Source organism: Mesoplodon bidens, assembly GCF_964165515.1.
Source record: "Mesoplodon bidens genome assembly, chromosome: 9".
Taxonomy (NCBI): Eukaryota; Metazoa; Chordata; class Mammalia; order Artiodactyla; family Ziphiidae; genus Mesoplodon; species Mesoplodon bidens.
Window position 1 is genome coordinate 48,605,847 of NC_138166.1, and position 19,180 is coordinate 48,625,026.

Below are 19,180 nucleotides of genomic sequence, written 5' to 3' on the forward strand. Positions count from 1 at the left end.
CAATATGAAAGGAGGCTAGATAGGGGGTCAGGGAGCAAATTTTGCCTACCTTCAAGAGTGTAATCTTCATCCTAAAACCAACAGGAAGTCTTTGGATGGGTTTAAGCAGGACTTGATCAAATTTGCATTTCAAAAAGAGCACTTAGGCAGCATTGTGATGAAAGGATTGGAGGGGTCAGAATAGAAGCGGTACTTCGAAGGCTACTTTAGTAACCCAGAATAGAGATGATGACCTCCCAGGCTAGGGTGGTGATGGGGAAATGAAGATAGGAGGGACATCTTGAGGGGTAAACAGCAATCGGAGTGGGTTGTGGATTGAATTTGGGGTGGAGAGTGACAGGAAATATCAAGCATGATTTCTAGATTTCTGTTGTATTCATTAGAATGAATGGTGATACCATTCTCCTGATGAAGAATGCCGGAAGAGGACCAAACTTTAAGGGAAAGATCAGGAGTCCTAGCTTGGACAGGCTGAGTTTGAGGTGATGATAAATAAATTATGATTGAGCCACACAGCATAAAGCTTTGCAGTCTTAAAATGTGATATCATGTAAACACGTTCAAGATATATGCTAAGGGAAAAAGTGTGATCACATTATGTAAAGAAAAGCATGGTGTATGTGTGTGTTTATATGTGTATGTGTATCAACATACGTTTGCATATGCATAGCATATGGAAAGATGCAGGGACTATTAAGAGTGGATACCCTCGGCAGTGGCATTAGGAGGATGGCATTGGAGGGAACTTTTATATTTTATACCCTCCTGGTTATACTATTTGAATGTATTACAGTGAAAATTTGTGGCTTCTATAATAAAGAAAAATAATGACTGTTTCAAGTAAACACCCATTAGTATACTATTGTTATATTTTTTATTTTTAGCAGAATTTTCTCCTACAGTTTTGCTTCCCTAACCCGCTTTGCCTTTTAATCCTTTCCCACTAGATCGCACTATTAGGCTAGATTTCACCGTCTGCGTAGTATTTTGTATTCTACCTTTCGCTAATTTTATTAATTTCAAAACAGTCCAACATTTTGCAGATGAGGACATTAAATTGTAATGGTGCCTGTAACTACTTAATATATTATGTATCCCATTTTCAAGGGTCCCACTGGTGCTCCTTATGCATCTAGTGTTTCTCAGATAGAATATAGATAGTACCATTTCCGGGCAGTGAAAACCCAGTATGTGTCTTGGTTGGGCTATTTGAGCAAAGGTGTAAAACTCCAAAGAGAAGTGGATAACCCTCCCTTCTCCATGAACTATTCTATCAAACCAACACTTCTTCTTTTATCAGATATTTAATTTTTCATCCAGTTTTGATATATGTAATGCAAAGTCGAATCTTGTGTCCATGCAGTTTTTGCTTTTGTTGCGTTATTTCCTCAGAATAAAATACCTAAGAGTTTGTGAGAGTCAGAGAGTACAGATATCAGTATAACTTGCTTCTTTTTATTTTATTTCATTCTTATTTTTTTAACATCTTTATTGGAGTATACCTGCTTTACAATGGTGTGTTAGTTTCAGCTTTATAACAAAGTGAATCAGTTACACATATACATATGTCCCCATATCTCTTCCCTCTTGCCTCTCCCTCCTTCCCACCCTCCCTATCCCACCCCTCTAGGTGGTCACAGAGCACCGAGCTGATCTCCCTGTGCTATGCGGCTGCTTCCCACTAGCTATCTATTTTACATTTGGTAGTGTATATATGTCCATGCCACTCTCTCACTTTGTCCCAGCTTACACTTCCCCCTGCCCGTATCCTCAATTATAACTTGCTTCTTATCACACCTGGCTTTTGCAGCTCTCAACCAGTCTGCCTTGGCCGGTACTGGGAATGAAGACTTGCTAAGATGCCGTCTTCTTAGCCCTGTGAAGTTTGGGGTGGTTGGAGCCCCTGGGCTTCTCCTTCCGCTGGTGAGCAGCCGCTAGCGTTTACTCCACTCTGCCATACAAATATCATTTTTCATGTGTCTCATGACAGTGAAGAAAAAAGAAAGAGTGCTATATTCTATAATGCCAACTGTAGTGACAATAGTTTTTTCATGTGAACATCTATTTTTTTAAAAAAACACATTTAAAGAACTCTAAAATTTCCTTCATATTAAGTGAAGAGTAAATGTAATAATAGCTTATATTTTTAGAGAACATCATTGTGTGCTAAGCACTCTTCTAAGGGTCTTAAGTGTGTTATCTCATTTAATATTCACAATGACTCTATGAAGTGGGCACTGTTCTGGCCCTACCAGATGAGTAAACTGAGGTACAGAGACATTGAATAACCCACCCAGTGGACAAAAACTGGGATTTTGAACCCAGGCACTCTGTCTCCAGAGATGCTGATTTAAACACTACCTTTCTGTGCTCCCAATTTTTATTTCCCTCTAAAGTCTAAAATCTTACCTAGCTTGTGCTAAAGTTATAAAATTCTAATAACTTTAAATTATATTAATTACTTACGTTCTGCCCTGCCAGGCTCTTCTGTTTTAACAAAGTTTAGAGGCTTCTCATTCTGGCATTTTTGGTTTGAAGTCTTGCTATTACACTCCTCTTAGGAATATTTTTTTCTGACTCCCTTTGAAGTTGGGGTGGACAGTTCTCCTCAGCAAAGACATTTTTTTCTCCATAGGTTCCAACTAACCTTTTAGCTTTCCTCTTTTAATGAATTGTGTGTGTGTGTACATACGTACATAACACATAGGATTAATTCTCATGGGTATTGCCTCCTTGCTACTAGCTGTTTCTAATCCAGCAGTCAGGGAAAACTTATTTTTTTCTAGAAAGAAAAGTAAGTTGAAGAGGACCTACTAGTAATAATAAAAATATCTCAAATTACTTAAGAAATATACAGTTCACAGAGTACTTTCCCATTTAACCATTTGGGGATCGTATTGATGAGTAGATAACGGGGACTTTGAAGTCAATCAAGAAATGAGTTCAAAATCCAACTCTGCTACTTACTAAACATAATGATCTGGGATAAGCTACATAATTTCCTAAGACTTCTTATCCTCATTGTAAAATGGAAGTAATAATACCTGTTTCACATAGTGATGATGTAAGGATTAGAATAGTTACGTATAAAATGTTTAGTGCCTTGTACTTAGCACTCAAAACTTGGTAGCTAATGATGATGTCAGCTAGCATTTTTAGAGAGAAAAATATAAAATCAAAATTTCAGTATAAGAGAGCATTTAAAAAGTATTAAGGATAGTTACACAGAAAAGGGAAGAGAAAATGTAGAGGGCAAGGGAGAGACACAATGACATGGGGAATGATGAGAGAAGGGAAGAGATGTAGGCGACATGAGCTGTCTATCCTATTTATGAAAACAAAGTCTGTGTCCCCTTTGAGTGAAATAGGAAAAGAGACAGATGAAACAGTGGACAGAGAAAGACTTGACAGTTTGGTTCTAAGGTGAGTGTGTTAATCAGATTATATTTCATCTGGCATATTCTGCTATTTACTTGGACAGTGATGTCAGACTAAATTATTATTTATTATTTCTATCCCTTGACATTTTGATTAGCTCATCAGCAATCAGTCACTATTCACAGCTCTTCAATTGCTTTTATTAAATAGCAAACCCTTCCTCACTAAGTCAGCAAATTATTCAGGTTTGGGAAAGAGTCTTGTCTCTTCAGAGAGTGTTTGCCCCAGGCCAGCTGAGATGCAGTCATGCTGCTACAAGACTCCGGATGAATCATGGAACCTTAAGACAAACTTTAAGTATTGAATGGTTTCTAGGGAATTTAAGGGCATGCCAGTCACCATTGGATTAATTCAGGCTTTGATGAGTTTTGAGAGGGAGCACTGAGGAATTGGTTAAATTGTATATCATGCTATGCTAGCTAATTGTGTGAATGTCTTCTTAGTCTGGGCTCTGTAAACACAAGATTCATATTATTCTTTGCTTTTGTGTTTATGAATTAGAGCAAAACTCATATCCAGGTACAACTGTAGCATAGATTATCATGAACGCAATGAGCACAGTGGAGTTCTTTCAGGATTTCTGAGGATGGTCCATTATCTTTGGAAGGAGTCCAAGAATCAGTCTATACAGGCTGACTTTTTTTTTTTTACACACTAGATTTAATCTTGAAAAGTAATGTATAGAATAAATAGTTTCAAAAATTGAGTCATGTTTTCCCATCCTAAGGAAATTTGTCCTCATAGAAAAAAAATGGTGTGCTCCTTTTCTAATGAAAATTAAACTTATTAAAATACTACCTTTTTTCCCCCAATGAGTATTCTGCATTTGTCAATGTACAGATTACAATAATTTTCTTTACAAGAAGTTAGCTAAGTGGATCCATGACCTTGGACACACAGTGAAAAACAGATATTTCAGTGTTACTGAGATTTCTCCCTCAGGGTGTGGAACTTGAATGTTTAAGCAGACACATTATCCGTGGTGTTGTGTCTTGCCTTTATTGACATTGTCTGGTGAGTAGAGCAGGAAAAAGTTGTCTTTTTATTTAGATTTATTGGACTGTGGTCTTCTGTGGTCAAAGCAGGACTTTAGAGGGATCAATATAAACTTTAAAAAAATGAATATGCTCAAAGCAATGCCAGCCTTAAAACAGAGCTATATCTGTGAGATGTGTTTAAACTATTTTACCCTGCCTCTATTTTATAACAACTGAGGCACCAAATTTGTCTTTTGAATTTTGAAATTCTTGTCTGTAAAAGCCAAGTAGGCTGCACTTACATAAGTGCATGAGCAATGATACATTGGTTCACCCGGCAAGGATGTGCAGTGACATTAAATCTTATGGGTTAGTGTGGTTCTAAAAGCCAGAGTATGAGGCAAAAAATTTCATAGACTTAAGTTACCCTAGTAAATCCTTTAAATTACCTATGAAGTACATTATGTGTAGTTTTGTGTGTATAACTGAACAATAATTCTTATGCAGAGCATGGTCTGAGAACCACTGGGCTAGAATAAAGGAAGGAACAAAAGGGGTGCTGTCTGGACACTCAAACCCTTCTTTCTTTATAGTAACTCCCCAATCCATGGAAAAGTGGAGAATTCTGAAGCATGCCTGCTTGCCTGCTTGCCTACAGGGTTTACTCGATTCTGCTGTTCGATCAAGCCTCTATAACCTTCAGACATGTTAACAGATTCTCTTGGTTTTGTATGGATTGAACTAGACAATCTACATGAAAGCACCTTGCTCAGGACCAGGTGATGTGATGGATTTAAATGTAAATGTTGCTTGTCAGGTCCACATATATACATTGTTTTTTGAAAAGTTGTAGAGAAGAACTTGGCCACTTGCTTCCTGTATTTCTAGGTTGAGATTTCCCACTTTCCAGCAGTGACTTTCATGTTCTTGCAAATTGGCTGCATCTGTGGGCCAGTTGGGGATAAGAGAGAGTAAAGTTTTCTGTTATAAGGTTAGCCCTACATTTGCCACATTTGATGTGACTTGGTTGAATATCCTATATACCCTTGGGTCCTGTAGGTCTTCTGTTGGTCTTCTAGAGTTCGTATTTGTGTGTGAGAATCACCTGATGAAACTGTGTAACCCACCTACCTAGATTCTCCATGGTGGAGTCACGAATATGTGTTTTAAATTTTTTTATTTTGTAGTTTTTGGGGTGTGTGAGAATATGTATGTTTAGAGAGCTGCCCAGGTGATTCTTATGTAACTAGCATGTTGCCTTTGGAACCCAGCAATTAGGAAAACCCTTGGAGGTGTGATATTTTGCCACAAGAGGCCATGAACATTTCTGATCCTATTTTAGCTTAAATTATTTAGGAAATGACTACTGTATTCTTCATCTAGATTTAAAAGGACATAACTTTAGTTCTTAGGTGAATCAACCATTTATTAGGTGAATCAGCCGTAAGATTGGTCTTTTAGTAGTTATAAAATTAGTATACTTAGGTTTACATAATATAAAAATTCAATACCAACCAACTCATTTATTCACTTGGGGTGCTAAGCCTTTGATTTCCACTCCCAGGTGTCACTGAAATGATCACCTGAGGTTTTGTTTGATTATTTTTAATAACTTGGGTTTTGAATTGTATTCTTGTTTTCATTTTGGAAGGGGACTTGGTATTTCTTATAATTTAGTTTAAGTTTAGAATTTTACTCAAAATTCAGTTTGAGAAGGAAATAACCATTTCACCTCTGATTTACTAGGGTGAGGAGCCCTTTCAACATTAAGTGTCCTGTACCCCAACAAATGTTTCTCTCTTCACTTGTCCTTACTCTCTGATTCATGAAGTATTTTCTTTATATGCTTGTATAAAGTATATGTGTTTTGTATATGCTGTACAATATACAAGTACATGTATATTGTATGTTTCTGCTTGGTCCCACCCATTCTAGTTTTTCTGGGATTGTGTCTCATCATTTATGTTCCTTTTCATTATACCTAGTCTCTTTCTCTCTCCTTATGTCTTTTCCTCAGCTTATAAACAAAATTTGTTTCCCTACACTAAAATAAACAATCTTTTTCTCCACCTTGCTGCTCCTCAGTCTGACATATCATCTTATCTCTTTGCTTCCCTATTCTGGCCAGTGTTCTTAAAAGATTAACTCTGTTTGTTGCATCTACGGCTTGGCCTTTTGCTGTCTGGCTTCTACTCTTACCACTTTATTGGAACTCTGCTTTCAAGGAGTCACCAATAACTTCTCCCCTTTCACATCTAGCAGTCTTTTCTAAGCTCTCATCCTCTTTGACCTTTCTGCAGTAAGTGAGGATGTTGATCACACTCTCCTTTTTGACAACTCTTCCGTTGACATATGTATATGACACTTCAGGCTCAGTTGTCCAACCTCTCTGACCGCCTTGTCTCTTATTTCTTTGCTGAATTATCCTCTGTTTTTTGCTATGTAAATGTATTTATTAACATGTTCTTCTGCCTTTGTTGTCCCTCCCACTTTTCGTGCATTCCTTCTTGCTATATATTTCAACTCCAGAAGCTAGGACAAAACTACGGGGTACACACTGGGGGATTTGGGAACTGAGCTGAACTCAGAGGGAACATATCTGAGATGGCTAGAGGAAGGGAGAATGAGATGGTGACCCAATGTTGTAGTTAGGAAAATGGTACCCAAATATCAAGTCTGGAAGATAAGGATGGAAAGTGGGAGAGTAAGCAGTAAGATTGGTAGTTTGGATGATTGGAAATAGTATAGGCAAATAGGTCAGGAACGTGAATGTGTATCTTCTCCAGATCATTTTGTACCTGACAGTCTAATGTGTGTTACCTGAGAGCATGATCTCTTTAAGGAATTGCACTGGAGCTTTGGCTTCAACAATCATTTCTCTGGTGATGAACTTCAAATCTGCATCCAAAGCTTGCCTTAGATTCTCCTGTGAACCAGAGCTCTATTTCCATCTTCTTCTTAGGTGGTTTCACCTGGATATCCAACTGGTACCCCACATTTAACATATCCCCAAATACATTTGTCATCTTTCTCCTGAAGTGGACTCCTTTTTGGCATTCCTAATATATCACTGTTTTGTGTCATCCTGGATCAAAACTTCAAAGCCATTATTGATTCTTTTTTTAGCCCACATCCAGCAATTTGAGAAGTACTGTCAGTATTCTCTCCCATGATGTCTTGTAACTGGCCCCACCTTTACTCTTCCTTTCTTCAACCCCTGATTATGGGCTGACTGCTACTCTACACTCCAGAGATATCCCCCTATTTAGTATCCACTGATCCTGATTCTGTTCATTGCTGCCAGTGTAATGTTTCCAAAACTCAACTGTAAATTTAAAAGACGTTTTAAACTTATCACAACATTCCTAGCCAGGGAAAATTGCTTCCCCTCTCAGTGCTATTGTAGCAGCTGTGCTTTCTACCACTGTGTGTATATGTGTAATTGCTATACGTATACACTATATTATATATTACATATATATTTTGGTACATGAATCATCAATCCCTATAGACTGTAAGCTCCTTGGAGGGCAGGAACTGTGTCTTTACTTTGTATCCCCATATATTCCTTGTATTGACATGCAACAGATATTTATTGAGTGGAATTAAACAGCTCGCTGGGGCTGGAAAGAATCTGATACCAGTTAATACGTAGTAGGTGATTTGTGATAGTCATTTTAATTTGACATTAATTTCATTTTTTGTGCATTTGTTTTATTCTGAAAAGCTTTTTTATTAAGCTGTGCTGATGGCATAAATGGAACAGTTAACTGGAAGACCAAACAGGCCAACAATTTTATTATCAGCAGAAAAATGACTGCTGGGAAGAAAGATGGTGAGTTTAGGTTGTAAATCTAAATCCCTTTTGGGGAGTCAATTAAATGTCCGCTTCCAATAGTCCTTTTGCTTTTTAAGTCATGTGTGGACTTTTTTTTTTTTTTTGATAAGTCAATCTGAATAAAATCAAATTTTGTTTTCCTAATCTTCTAAAGCTTCTGATTCTCTGTGTTCTTAATCCATTATTCTCCAAGTTTTTTTCCTTTGCTGTAGTTTTCCCTTTTTTTTAACCAAAAATAATTCTTGTTTTTAACCTATTGTTGCCCCTTATCCAGTCACTAGCTTGCCACTTATGAAAATTGTCCGTGTGGTTATTATAACAATTTACTTATAACATTGAAAAACATTAAGAAGTACATTTAACGTAAATCGTTTAAAAACAGTATTTACATAACCTTAGAAAAATGGTCATAAAATATTTTGGCTAGTTGTGGATGATTTTTTGAATGATTTTTGTTGCAAAACCAAATTGGTATGTTTGCTATTAACTAATTAGATGGCATTTGTTTTCTATTGAAAAGATGGCCTGACCCTTGAATGATTGTCCTTCTAAATTTTTCTTCCCTATCTTTAATGTGTTCATTAGCAATATGTCAGGACCTTTGAAATAATGCATTTCATCAGGGAGAAAAAGACTTACTACTTAACCAAAAGATTAGTTGTTTTAAAAATATCAATTATCAATATGAGCTTTCACTTAATATTTCTGGATTACTTGTCTTTATAATCCCTCTTAACCGTACACTCCCCACCCCCCCACACACAATTTTGGCTATATGTGGTCATGAACAGAACATTAGCAGAACAGTAGCCTAGTTTCCATAACTTTGGGGTAACCAGAATATCTATTAAAAAAACAACAGTTTTAAAATATTTTGAAAAGAGCAGTAATTTTATGTGATAAAATGGCCTTACAGAACTTTCTAGGTATCTTGTAGGAGTGACTACTGGCTTACCTCATTTTCTTCCTACATTTCTGAGCTGGGGGTCACTGACTTTTTTCCAGCTGGCATCAAATTATTCTTCAGCTAGAACCTTCTACTCCCAGATCTGTTTCACAGTGGGACCAAGGCTCCCAGCATCTCTTCTACGCTGCTGTCTTTGAAACAAACCCACAAACACCTTTGCATTTTTAAGGAATTTTCATCTCTAATATAAAAGAAAAGAGTTTTATAACAGTAAACTCTCATGAAAAGTTCACAAAAAGTTGTTTTCAAAAGCACTAGACTCACTTGTTCTAGGATCTAAGCGCATTGTCCCACAGTCCTTTCCCCACACCCTCCTTAGATATTCTGAAGGGATTTTCTCTGTTTCCTTCAGGGGAATCACCCCCGACTACCTTATCTGGGCTGCTCCTTAATCAGGCTGAGGGCCTTTGGCTTCTTCAGCACATCCGCTATTCCTGTTTTCTTTTTCTTTTCTTTTATTTATTTTTGGCTGTGTTGGGTCTTCGTTGCCGCGCACGGGCTCTCTCTAGTTGTGGCGAGCGGGGCTACTCTTCATTGCAGCGCGAGGGCTTCTCATGGTGGTGGCTTCTCTTGTTGCTGAGCCCAGGCTCTAGGCGCATGGGCTTTAGTAGCTGTGGCACGCGGCCTCAGTAGTTGTGGCTCGCAGGCTCTAGAGTGCAGGCTCAGTAGTTGTGGCGCACGGGCTTAGTTGCTCCGTGGCATGTGGCATCTTCCCAGACCAGGGATCGAACCCGTGTCCCCTGCATTGGGAGGCTGATTCTTAACCACGGCACCACCAGGGAAGCCCCTTCCTGTTTTCTAACCTTCCCAGTTATGGCCCCAGATGGCTCTCAGTATTGCCATCTGCAGTTTACTTCTGTCGTCTCCCAGGGATTTGGGACCTGCCCACACGAGATCACTAAAGACCCTTCCTCTGGACTTCACACTATTTTGCACGAAATTGCAGTCTTTCCCTTTTCTTCAGTTTCTTCTTTTTAACGTTGATCCCTAGAATTTCTGTCCTCTTTAAGGGTGTCCCTCCATTCCTATTTGATTTTGCATAAAGGTACTCTCTAACCGGCTGTCAAGCTCAGCTGAGTCATCTACTATAGTGCTCTTCTTAGTGAAATGTATTCCAAGGCCTTTAGCATAGCATTCTCTAGAATCTCCATCTCTTCCTTTTTCAAACTTCATGCTCCTTGGATTTTCTCCTTGGAACCTGAGCCATAACTGTAGTTCTCAAAATCGAAATGATCAATGCATCTTGAGGTAACCAGTTCAGACTGTCTCATTCTCTTATTTCCTCAGTTTCTCTTGAACTCATTCTTTAGTTTCTCCCTTCCTGGTCTCCTCCTCTAATTTAAATCCTATCATTATAGTTCTGCATTACTAAAATATCTTACACAGAGAGTAATGAGTTTACTTTAGTGGGTTGTAATAATGTAATGGACAGCCACCAAATGTATTACCTCATGTTAGCAAATCAACAAAATACGTAACTACCCTGGGTTCAAGTCCTGACTCTTCCTCTTACGAGTCCTGTAAGCTTGAACCTGTCATTCAGCCTCTCTGGGTTCAGTTTTGTTAACTATAAAATAAAGGACTGAACTTGGTTTTTTGCATGCAAACTCCAGTTGATGTTATCTGTCAGGAATCCTGGATTGAGTAGAATGCTGAGGCCATATCCAAGCTGGAAGTAATGCAATGATTTGTCTCTTCGTAGAGAAAGTTATTTGGCACACCCTGACAGGATGACATCTAAAGCCCCTTTCAATTGCAGTGTTCTATGAGACCAAGTTTATTGATTACCAATTAAAAATGGTTTGCAACCACTTTCCAGCCTACATTTAAGAAAAAAACAACGAAACAAACACATGATCATTCTATGGAAAAATCAGGATATTTAACTCTAGTATAGAAAAATGATTTTGGTAAGTGGCTTTGGTTGGGGGAAGGGGAATCTCACAAAGTAACCTTTCTGCTTCTTGTAGAAAAAGATCCAAGTAGTGGTTTCTTTTCTACCTCATGTAGAGAAAAGTGGTCCTATCTCTTAGAGGAGTGAAGTTTTAAAAGGCAATTTAATGCCTTCCCCATGATGAGCTCTACAGCCCAGGTGTGGACTATCTGTGACTGAAATAAAACAATAGCTGACCACTGCCCAGTGAATGGCCTTCAGTACTTTGATGCTGAGTAAACTTAAGGGGTGAAGGGCAGACCGCCGAGCAAAGCTTTTGATTCTAAGCCAAGACTTATAAAGCTGGATTGATAAAACACAGGGTAAATTTTCAAAAGGAAAAAACAAAACAAAACCAAAGCAGGTTGTGTACCTGGCTGCATATTGATGCCTTTCAAACTATTTTTCTACAGACATTATCTGGTTTAGTAATTAAATTTCAATTAGACTATAGAAATAACACATTGAAAAATAAATTAGGAAGGAAACCATAAATATATCAAGCTCTGAAAACCCTGAAATGAGTTCTCTTGGTGCAGAGATATCAAATGGAATTCATCTCTTATAATCAATTCCCATTAATTGGTAGCAGCTTCTTGGAGTGCTGTGTATACAGGGGCTCTGAGCCTCATAAAGAGCTTTCAGCTATTAAAACTGTAAAAGAGAAGGCAAGTCTTATTTTTTTCTGTCTGTACTTAACAGTTTTCTAATTATCAGACATGATCATATAGTAAAGTAAGTTTTCAGCAATTGTATTTTTTGTGTAACTTTCTTTTTAATAATACTTCAATTCTTTAGCAGAGACGTGGTGTCTCTTCTGTAAATAGGATTTTGAGGAATTGGGATACCTAGTTGCTTAGGCAAAAGTTTATTTTAAAAGCTGTACCAGATAAGTGGCTATTCAGTATTATCTTTGTATTTTAAACATATTAAAAGTCTTCTTCATCATCCTTATCCAAATTTTTTTTCAAATAATACTTACTATTAAGGCAATACTATGAACAGTTGGAAAATATGCACTGTCTTATTTAACTAATTTGCACTCAGTTAAAGCACCCTTGTCATGTTTCCCAATGAGTAGCTTACGTCTTAAAACTCTCTGAACACTATAGGCAAATTAACAAAATTGAAATGCTTTTGGAAATAGGCTTCAGTTTCTTATTAATAAATTACTTATTTTAGTGTGTTATGTTCTTAGGCTGATTTAGCTATTGCTAAGGGTAATAGATCACTTAATCAATAGATCTCTTCATTTAAATTATGCAGTATATTTCCCACACATCAAATATGTAAGAAATTATTTTATACAGCACATTAAACCCCTCCTTTTGATTTGACAGTTTGTTTACATAACATATGGGTTGAATTAAGACTTTCTGTGGTACCCTTATTTATTTCTGAATGCACTTAATACATAGAGTTTATGTTGCCACCTCCTCAAGTAATGACTGTCTCCCAATTATAGTAAGATCATCTTTTCAGAAGTATACTGTGTCAACTAAGAATCAGGAAATACACCACAAAAGGGTCTCTGGGTAGCCAAAATTGATGCAGCAAACGCAGGCTCCTCTTTTTCACACCTAGCAGAGTGCTGCGTGTGTTAAAACAGTACAAATTTGTTCTTACTTTAACATGCAGTCCCACCTCACTTGGTAGCCTGGTTTCTAAACCTGCAGCGGATTAATAGCAGCAAATTAGAAGCGATAGAGGAGCTGTTACAGGAAACATATGGATAGCAATGAGAAGTGACGGCTGACAACGTGTCTACAGATGAGAACACAGAAAATCTATAAAACACACAACCATAAAAAGCATTAGCAGACAGTGACCCGCTAGTGCTACTGGGATCGGTAAATGACAAGGCAACCAAACAGTCCATAAGGGCATGATTGTATTATAGAGGGGAGTGCAATAATTGATGCGCCAAATGATGATCTTATGCCATAATGAAGAAGGATCGACCGCCGAGTACTTTAGAAAACTCAGCTCTCTAAAATGTTTCCTTCGTTGGGGTTCCTGCTAAACTGAGATTTTACTGTATTCTCTCAAACTGCAAAAATTAGAAAATGATGATGTAAGTGGACCTTTTAAAGTGATTAATTTGTTGATAAAGCATCTATGAGAGAGAGAGAGATCACCTTGACGTGAATACTGACAATCCTTTATGACTTCAGAGGAGAGACTTTTAGACTTAAATCTAGCTGAGACTTGTAGGGTGTCACACTCAGCAGCCAGTTTATCTTTATAGTCATGTCCTTGTTCTTGATGCAGAAAAAGGGCTGGTAGGTGTTCTCCGGACTTTTTTGTAGAGAGTGGACTTCGTATGTGCCTGTGCACGTGCATATGCCATTAAGAAAATAATTGTGATAATTGTGAAGTGTTATGCTCTAGATTCGTTAGCAGTGCACCACCAAACCCTTTCAAAATTTGATGTTTACTAAACACATCCAGATTTGCTTTTGTTTTTAAGTAATTGTAAATAAGCACACAAATGTGCACCCTTATATTTTCATCTCAGTGTTGCTCCCATAGGGAGAGAATTTCAAATGGACTATTAATAAAGGAAGACAGGATGCTGTTTAGCTAGCATGATGTCCCACTTTATTGCTACCGCCATCACCGTCTGTTACTTGGTTCTTGGCTCTCTGCTGTCCCGTAAGATACATTGTCGAAAATGGTTTGTAGTTTCTATGCCTTATGACGAAAACATACAGGGAACAGTTTTATAGAAAGATGTTGGTAGCATGTTAACAAGGAATATTGGACCTGCATTTAGGGAGGGTAAAATATAACCCTGGCCACTTGCCCACATATCCTTTTGCTCTTTTCAACTCAGATATGTAATTTTTCCTTTAAAAAATTCCATTATTTATGACTACCTGTCTTCAGTTTTTAATCTTTGCAAATCTAGCTACCCTTGTGGTTTGAAGATGATGTTTTTGACCCCCCGTGGGTTGGACTTTTGGTTTGTTTTGCCCATTAATGGTGATGGATTTGCACGGATTTAGCCACAGATTGGTTTCCAGTTTCATTTGTATCCAGTGGCATGTGTTTGCAGAGGTAATGGATTTGCAGCCCTAGACGATTGGAGAGCCATGCAATACACAGAGCAGCCAGACCCTGTGACCTCAGCTTGATTAGCACGGAACTGTATGCTTGTATATTTCAGAGTCGTTTCAGAGCTTTTTTTCAGAGATGTGTATTTCAGAGATTCTTCAAGTGTTTACATTTCGTTTTCAAGACTTTCTTTTAGGGAAAACAATATGTGTCAAGCTTACTGTTTGTGAGTACTACCTAGACATATGTGAGTGCAACATGTGTCACCGTTAAGTAACAGCCTTTTTTGGTGTTAGTGCAAACCCTATCAGTATGGTTTATATCGCTCATGTTTAGAACAAGAGCCCATAACTCTGAATTCTCTGTGTCGCTTGTTGGTTTTAAAGGAAACTAGGTGTAAATACTGTCCAAATAGCCTGTGTTGAAGAGCTATTTGTTTTGCAAGTAACAAATGGGAAAGGTAAGGTAAAGGGCACTTCTCTAAAATGTTCTGTGGGTGCCCATAATTTAAACTGATGCTACAGAAAGGAAGTATTATTTTCACAAACAAAACATAGTGGCTTAGTCATTTTCCATTTCTAGATGATGAGTGTGTCATACATCTGTATCATGTTTTTCTCAAAGTGAATGGCATACTATACTTACAGTGAAGCAGGCTTTACTGCAGAGTTGCCAAGGTAACTGACCAGCAAGTATGCAGTTCAGCAGATTGCAGAAAGGCAGTTCTACACATGAATAAATAAATGTGCATGTAATCTTAAAAGCCAGGAGGGCCATGGTAGATTGTGGTTTGGCTCTGTAGATTGTAGAAATGTTGTTTGTTGTTGTTTTTTTGTTTTGTTTTAATAAAAGCAGAAAGTGAGATGTTCTACGCTAGTCCTTGAAGTGAGGTAATAAACAGTGACAAGTACCCTTTTATGGTTCTATTTTAGGCCCTGCCGTGGGCCATATAGAAAATAGAACCATTTCAATATTATTAATATGAACAACCTTTCTTTTTGATTTATAAGCTAGCTTTTACCACCTTATGGCACCAAAAACTATGGGAGACTGTTAGTTTATAATGTAAATGGAGGATGGTAGCCCATAAACTGCTACACACATATGATAATTAATTTAAGTTACAAAACTGAAAATGAAGTTAAGTATTATATATATTTAGTCCACAAACATAAGAACTGTGTTTCCCTCTACAGTGCTTTGTATTAGAATGTATTCATCCATTTATAAAATTATTCACATATGCCAGACACCTTCTAGGTGCCGAGAAAATAACAAAGGTAAATAAAGTTCAGTGCTGGACTTCAAGGTGTTTTTAATCTCTAGGAAGAATAAATTGGATAAGCTCCAAAGAGATTCCTTTGAATTATGCAAAACATTCCTGTGCCTTGGATGTAGGATTGTGATCTAGAATTTAAACACCTTTCTGTATAGAATGAAATAACTTCTCACCAGGAGTTCACAGCTCTCCATAATTTGACCCATCTTCCCAGTTTTCCTGCCCCCGACCAGGATCTAGCATTACTGGCTTAATTCCCTTTCTTGAGAGGGCCCCGCAGTATCCCACTTTTGTATCTTGCACATTTCACCGCTGAAATTGCCCATCTCTGAGTTTCAGAATCTTGCTAGCACTTTAAAAGCCATATTGAATTCTCCTTCTTATATAAACCTTTCCCAGGTCTTTCCAGCTTCCATTGCTCTTCACCATCTTTCCAGGTCTTGCCAGAGCAGTTTGTCTCTCTGGGGTCATACCTAGTTAGGGGAGTGTTGGTCTCCCAAACCAGATGGTGAGCTCATGAAAGGCAGGGACTGGGTCTCCTTCATCTTCACATTTTCCACAGCACCTAGCGTTCAGGGGATGCCGTGGAATCCAGCTGGTGAAAAATCTCTAATTCTCATTCTCACTATTTCTCTGTGATTCACTTGTTCTTGTTTTTTTGGAACGGGACCATTTTCACAGGTGAGTAAATTGCTCTTGGGTAGAGCATGGGTACTCTAAATGCAATGGGAATGCTTACCAGTGCTAGTACAAAACAGGTCAGGAAAGAACGAGTCTCCCGATGTATCTAATTGAAACCTAACTTGCCGCTTCCTTCCTTCAGTTACCACAGCCTTTGAAGTTGTGTTTTTAGTAGTAAAGCTATGGATACATGAAGCTACAAGCCAAATATTTTAGTTCAGTTCCCCATTTTTGGCAGCCGTCCACAGAACTGTAGGGGCAAGTTTTCACAGATAAAGAAACATTTTTGTGGGAGTTCTATTTTTATGCTGAAAAATTCACTGTCAGTGATTTTGCCATCCAAGGGCTTTTAGTTAGTTGTGAGCCTGGGAGTGAGCAGCCTTGGGTTCTTAAGGTTAATTACTACATTTACAAATCCATCAGTGACTAAGAGAAAGAACTTGCCTGATAGGGTTTATCTGTTTAAAAATTGCAGCCAGTAGCCAAACAGGAAGATAGAAAACCAAAAGAGATTGTAGAGGTGACAAGGGTAATGGCAGTAACGTGTTGGTGGAGATGATGATATCAGAGGAAAAAACGATCAGTTGAAACTAATCAAACCAATTTGGTCATTTTATTGTACTCACATCATGTATCTTAAGTAACCAGTAAATCATGAAATCTGCCCCATTTCACTTAAAGAAATGATTTGCACTGAATTTTATGATGTAATTGTTATTGCTTATTTAGGAGGTAGCATAATAGACTAGATTGTATGTGTGAATTATTAAATGTCGAGATCAGGTAAAGTGGAATAAATCATTTCCAGGAAAGATAGGGGGGGAATAATACTCAAAGAAAGAGTATCCAATGCATTTTTATAAGTATCAATCTATATGAAAGTCACCTTACATATGTCAATGGTATTATGTAGTCTGATATGCTCTGTCTGGCAAACAGTTAATATGGTGGAGATTGTTACCATTTAGAAAAATGACTCTTTATATTTTGCTTTGAAAAAAGGAAAAAGAAAAAATATACTGCAGCAATTATATAGCTGGTCAGTTCTCATGATGTATTTTGTTGGTAATAATCTCCATAAAAATTACAAAAGAGATTTCATGGATGTCTTTATTATTTAATAATAATTAAAAATATTAAATATGCCTAATTCTGCTTACATAATATTTGAAACGTCTATAAACACAGCAAGTTGAGAGTTGTTCCATGTTTTGTCCTAAAACCACTCCCCTTTAAAACAAACTTCTTAACAATCTTGCATGTTGCTTCAGTTTTCTCAGAAATTTCTACATAGTGAAACCCTTCTTTACAGTGTAAGTGAATTTTCAAAAGCAGATCTCATTATTTGTCTTTCTGTCTCTTATCTTCCCTCTTTGTTTTCAGTGTACACTATTTTCTCCAAGGTGCACTCTGATCGGAATGTCTACCCATCTGCAGGTGTCCTCTTTGTTCATGTTTTGGAAAGAGAGTATTTTAAGGGGGAATTTCCACCTTACCCAAAACCTGGTATGTTCTGGTGGGAAAAAAAGTGGTTAATTTACTAAATTTTTCTTTTTGTTCAATGTGCATAATCTAGATCAGGTATTACTGACATTACTTGACATGGTCTGGATATGTGATAAATTGATTGTTGTAGAATATTTCCCATTTTATGATTAGAAATTTAATTACCGAAGGAAATAACTCATTTTTGAAATTTAAAGAAAGTGTATTTCTGATTTCCTAGTCTTGAATTTTGTGCTTCTGACAAGTGATCTACCTGTATTCTCAGAGAAATAATTATAGATGTACAATTACAATTTTACACATTAAGACTTAGAGTCTTATAGAGTACATTGATTTTTGGAAAACTATACATATGTTGTAGAAGAGAATGAAATATGGTATTAAGAAAGAGTTCTCAAAAAAACTTTTACAGTATGAGATAATTTTATATAACTTCATAATCATATAATGGATATTAATTTTTCTTCAAAGTAATACCAGTTACAAAGTTCTATTTAATTTACTATCAGTTTAAATTATGTTATGTTGGATTGTCACAAATGCCATCAAATTAACGAAGATACAGAAAGAATAGCAAGAGAAAATACATTGTTATTATGACTCTTAAGTAACAAATAAAAATGAATTTCTGAAAATTCCAGCATTAGAATTAATATAAATATTATTTTTGTGGATTATATGATGAATAGCATACCTGAAAACACTCATAAAATATAGTTAAGCATGTTCTCACCAGCATTCAAGAAACAAGGCAGTCTTTTCATCAATTACTTAAAAAATGTGTTCTCATGAGGGGCATTCTATTTTTGCAAAACTATATAGCTAAACCTTGTGAGCAGCAGCTTCAACATTGGAGAAGAAAATGTAGTTAAGAGGGCTTCCCTGGTGGCGCAGTGGTTGAGAGTCCGCCTGCCGATGCAGGGGACACGGGTTCATGCCCCGGTCTGGGAAGATCCCACATGCCGCGGAGCGGCTAGGCCCGTGAGCCATGGCCACTGAGCCTGCGTGTCCGGAGCCTGTGCTCCGCAACGGGAGAGGCCACAACAGTGAGAGGCCCACGTAACGCAAAAAAAAAAAAAATGTAGTTAAGAGCATAGTTTCTGGAGTCAGCCAAGAGTAAATTCTAGTTTCACCACTTAATATGACCATGAAGAATTAACATGGAAAATTACATATTTCATCAATAAAATTAGGACTAATAAGAGTACTACTTTCATTGGTATGTTTGAAAATCAGATGAAATAGTGCCTGTAGAGGCCAGGCATATGCTAATAAAATGACACCATTATTATTTATTATTAATAAATGTCATGTTATTGCAGTTCTTTTGGATTTTTTCAACTCATCCTCCGTTGTTTTTAAATTACATTATTTTTGTTTTGATGACACTTTTATAATTTTGAGATATCCCTTAAGATGAGTTTGATAGTGCTCAGAGTTTCATGAAAGGAAGGTTTCTCAGAAGAATGAATACATCAACATGATTAGGGTATTTTCCTGAAAG

At 37.2% G+C, this 19,180-nt stretch overlaps 1 protein-coding gene across 2 annotated transcripts in view; it reads left to right on the forward strand.

Moving 5' to 3' along the window:
• SGCE (sarcoglycan epsilon) overlaps positions 1–19,180 on the forward strand; it is a 68,818-nt gene that overhangs the window by 8,158 nt on the left and 41,480 nt on the right. The window contains exons 2-3 of one of the 2 annotated variants that reach the window (XM_081244299.1): positions 8,143–8,250; positions 17,554–17,676. In XM_081244299.1, the coding sequence (XP_081100425.1) occupies positions 8,143–8,250; positions 17,554–17,676 (231 nt within the window). The remainder of the gene's footprint in view (positions 1–8,142; positions 8,251–17,553; positions 17,677–19,180) is intronic. The other variant, XM_081244298.1, reaches the window with a different exon arrangement.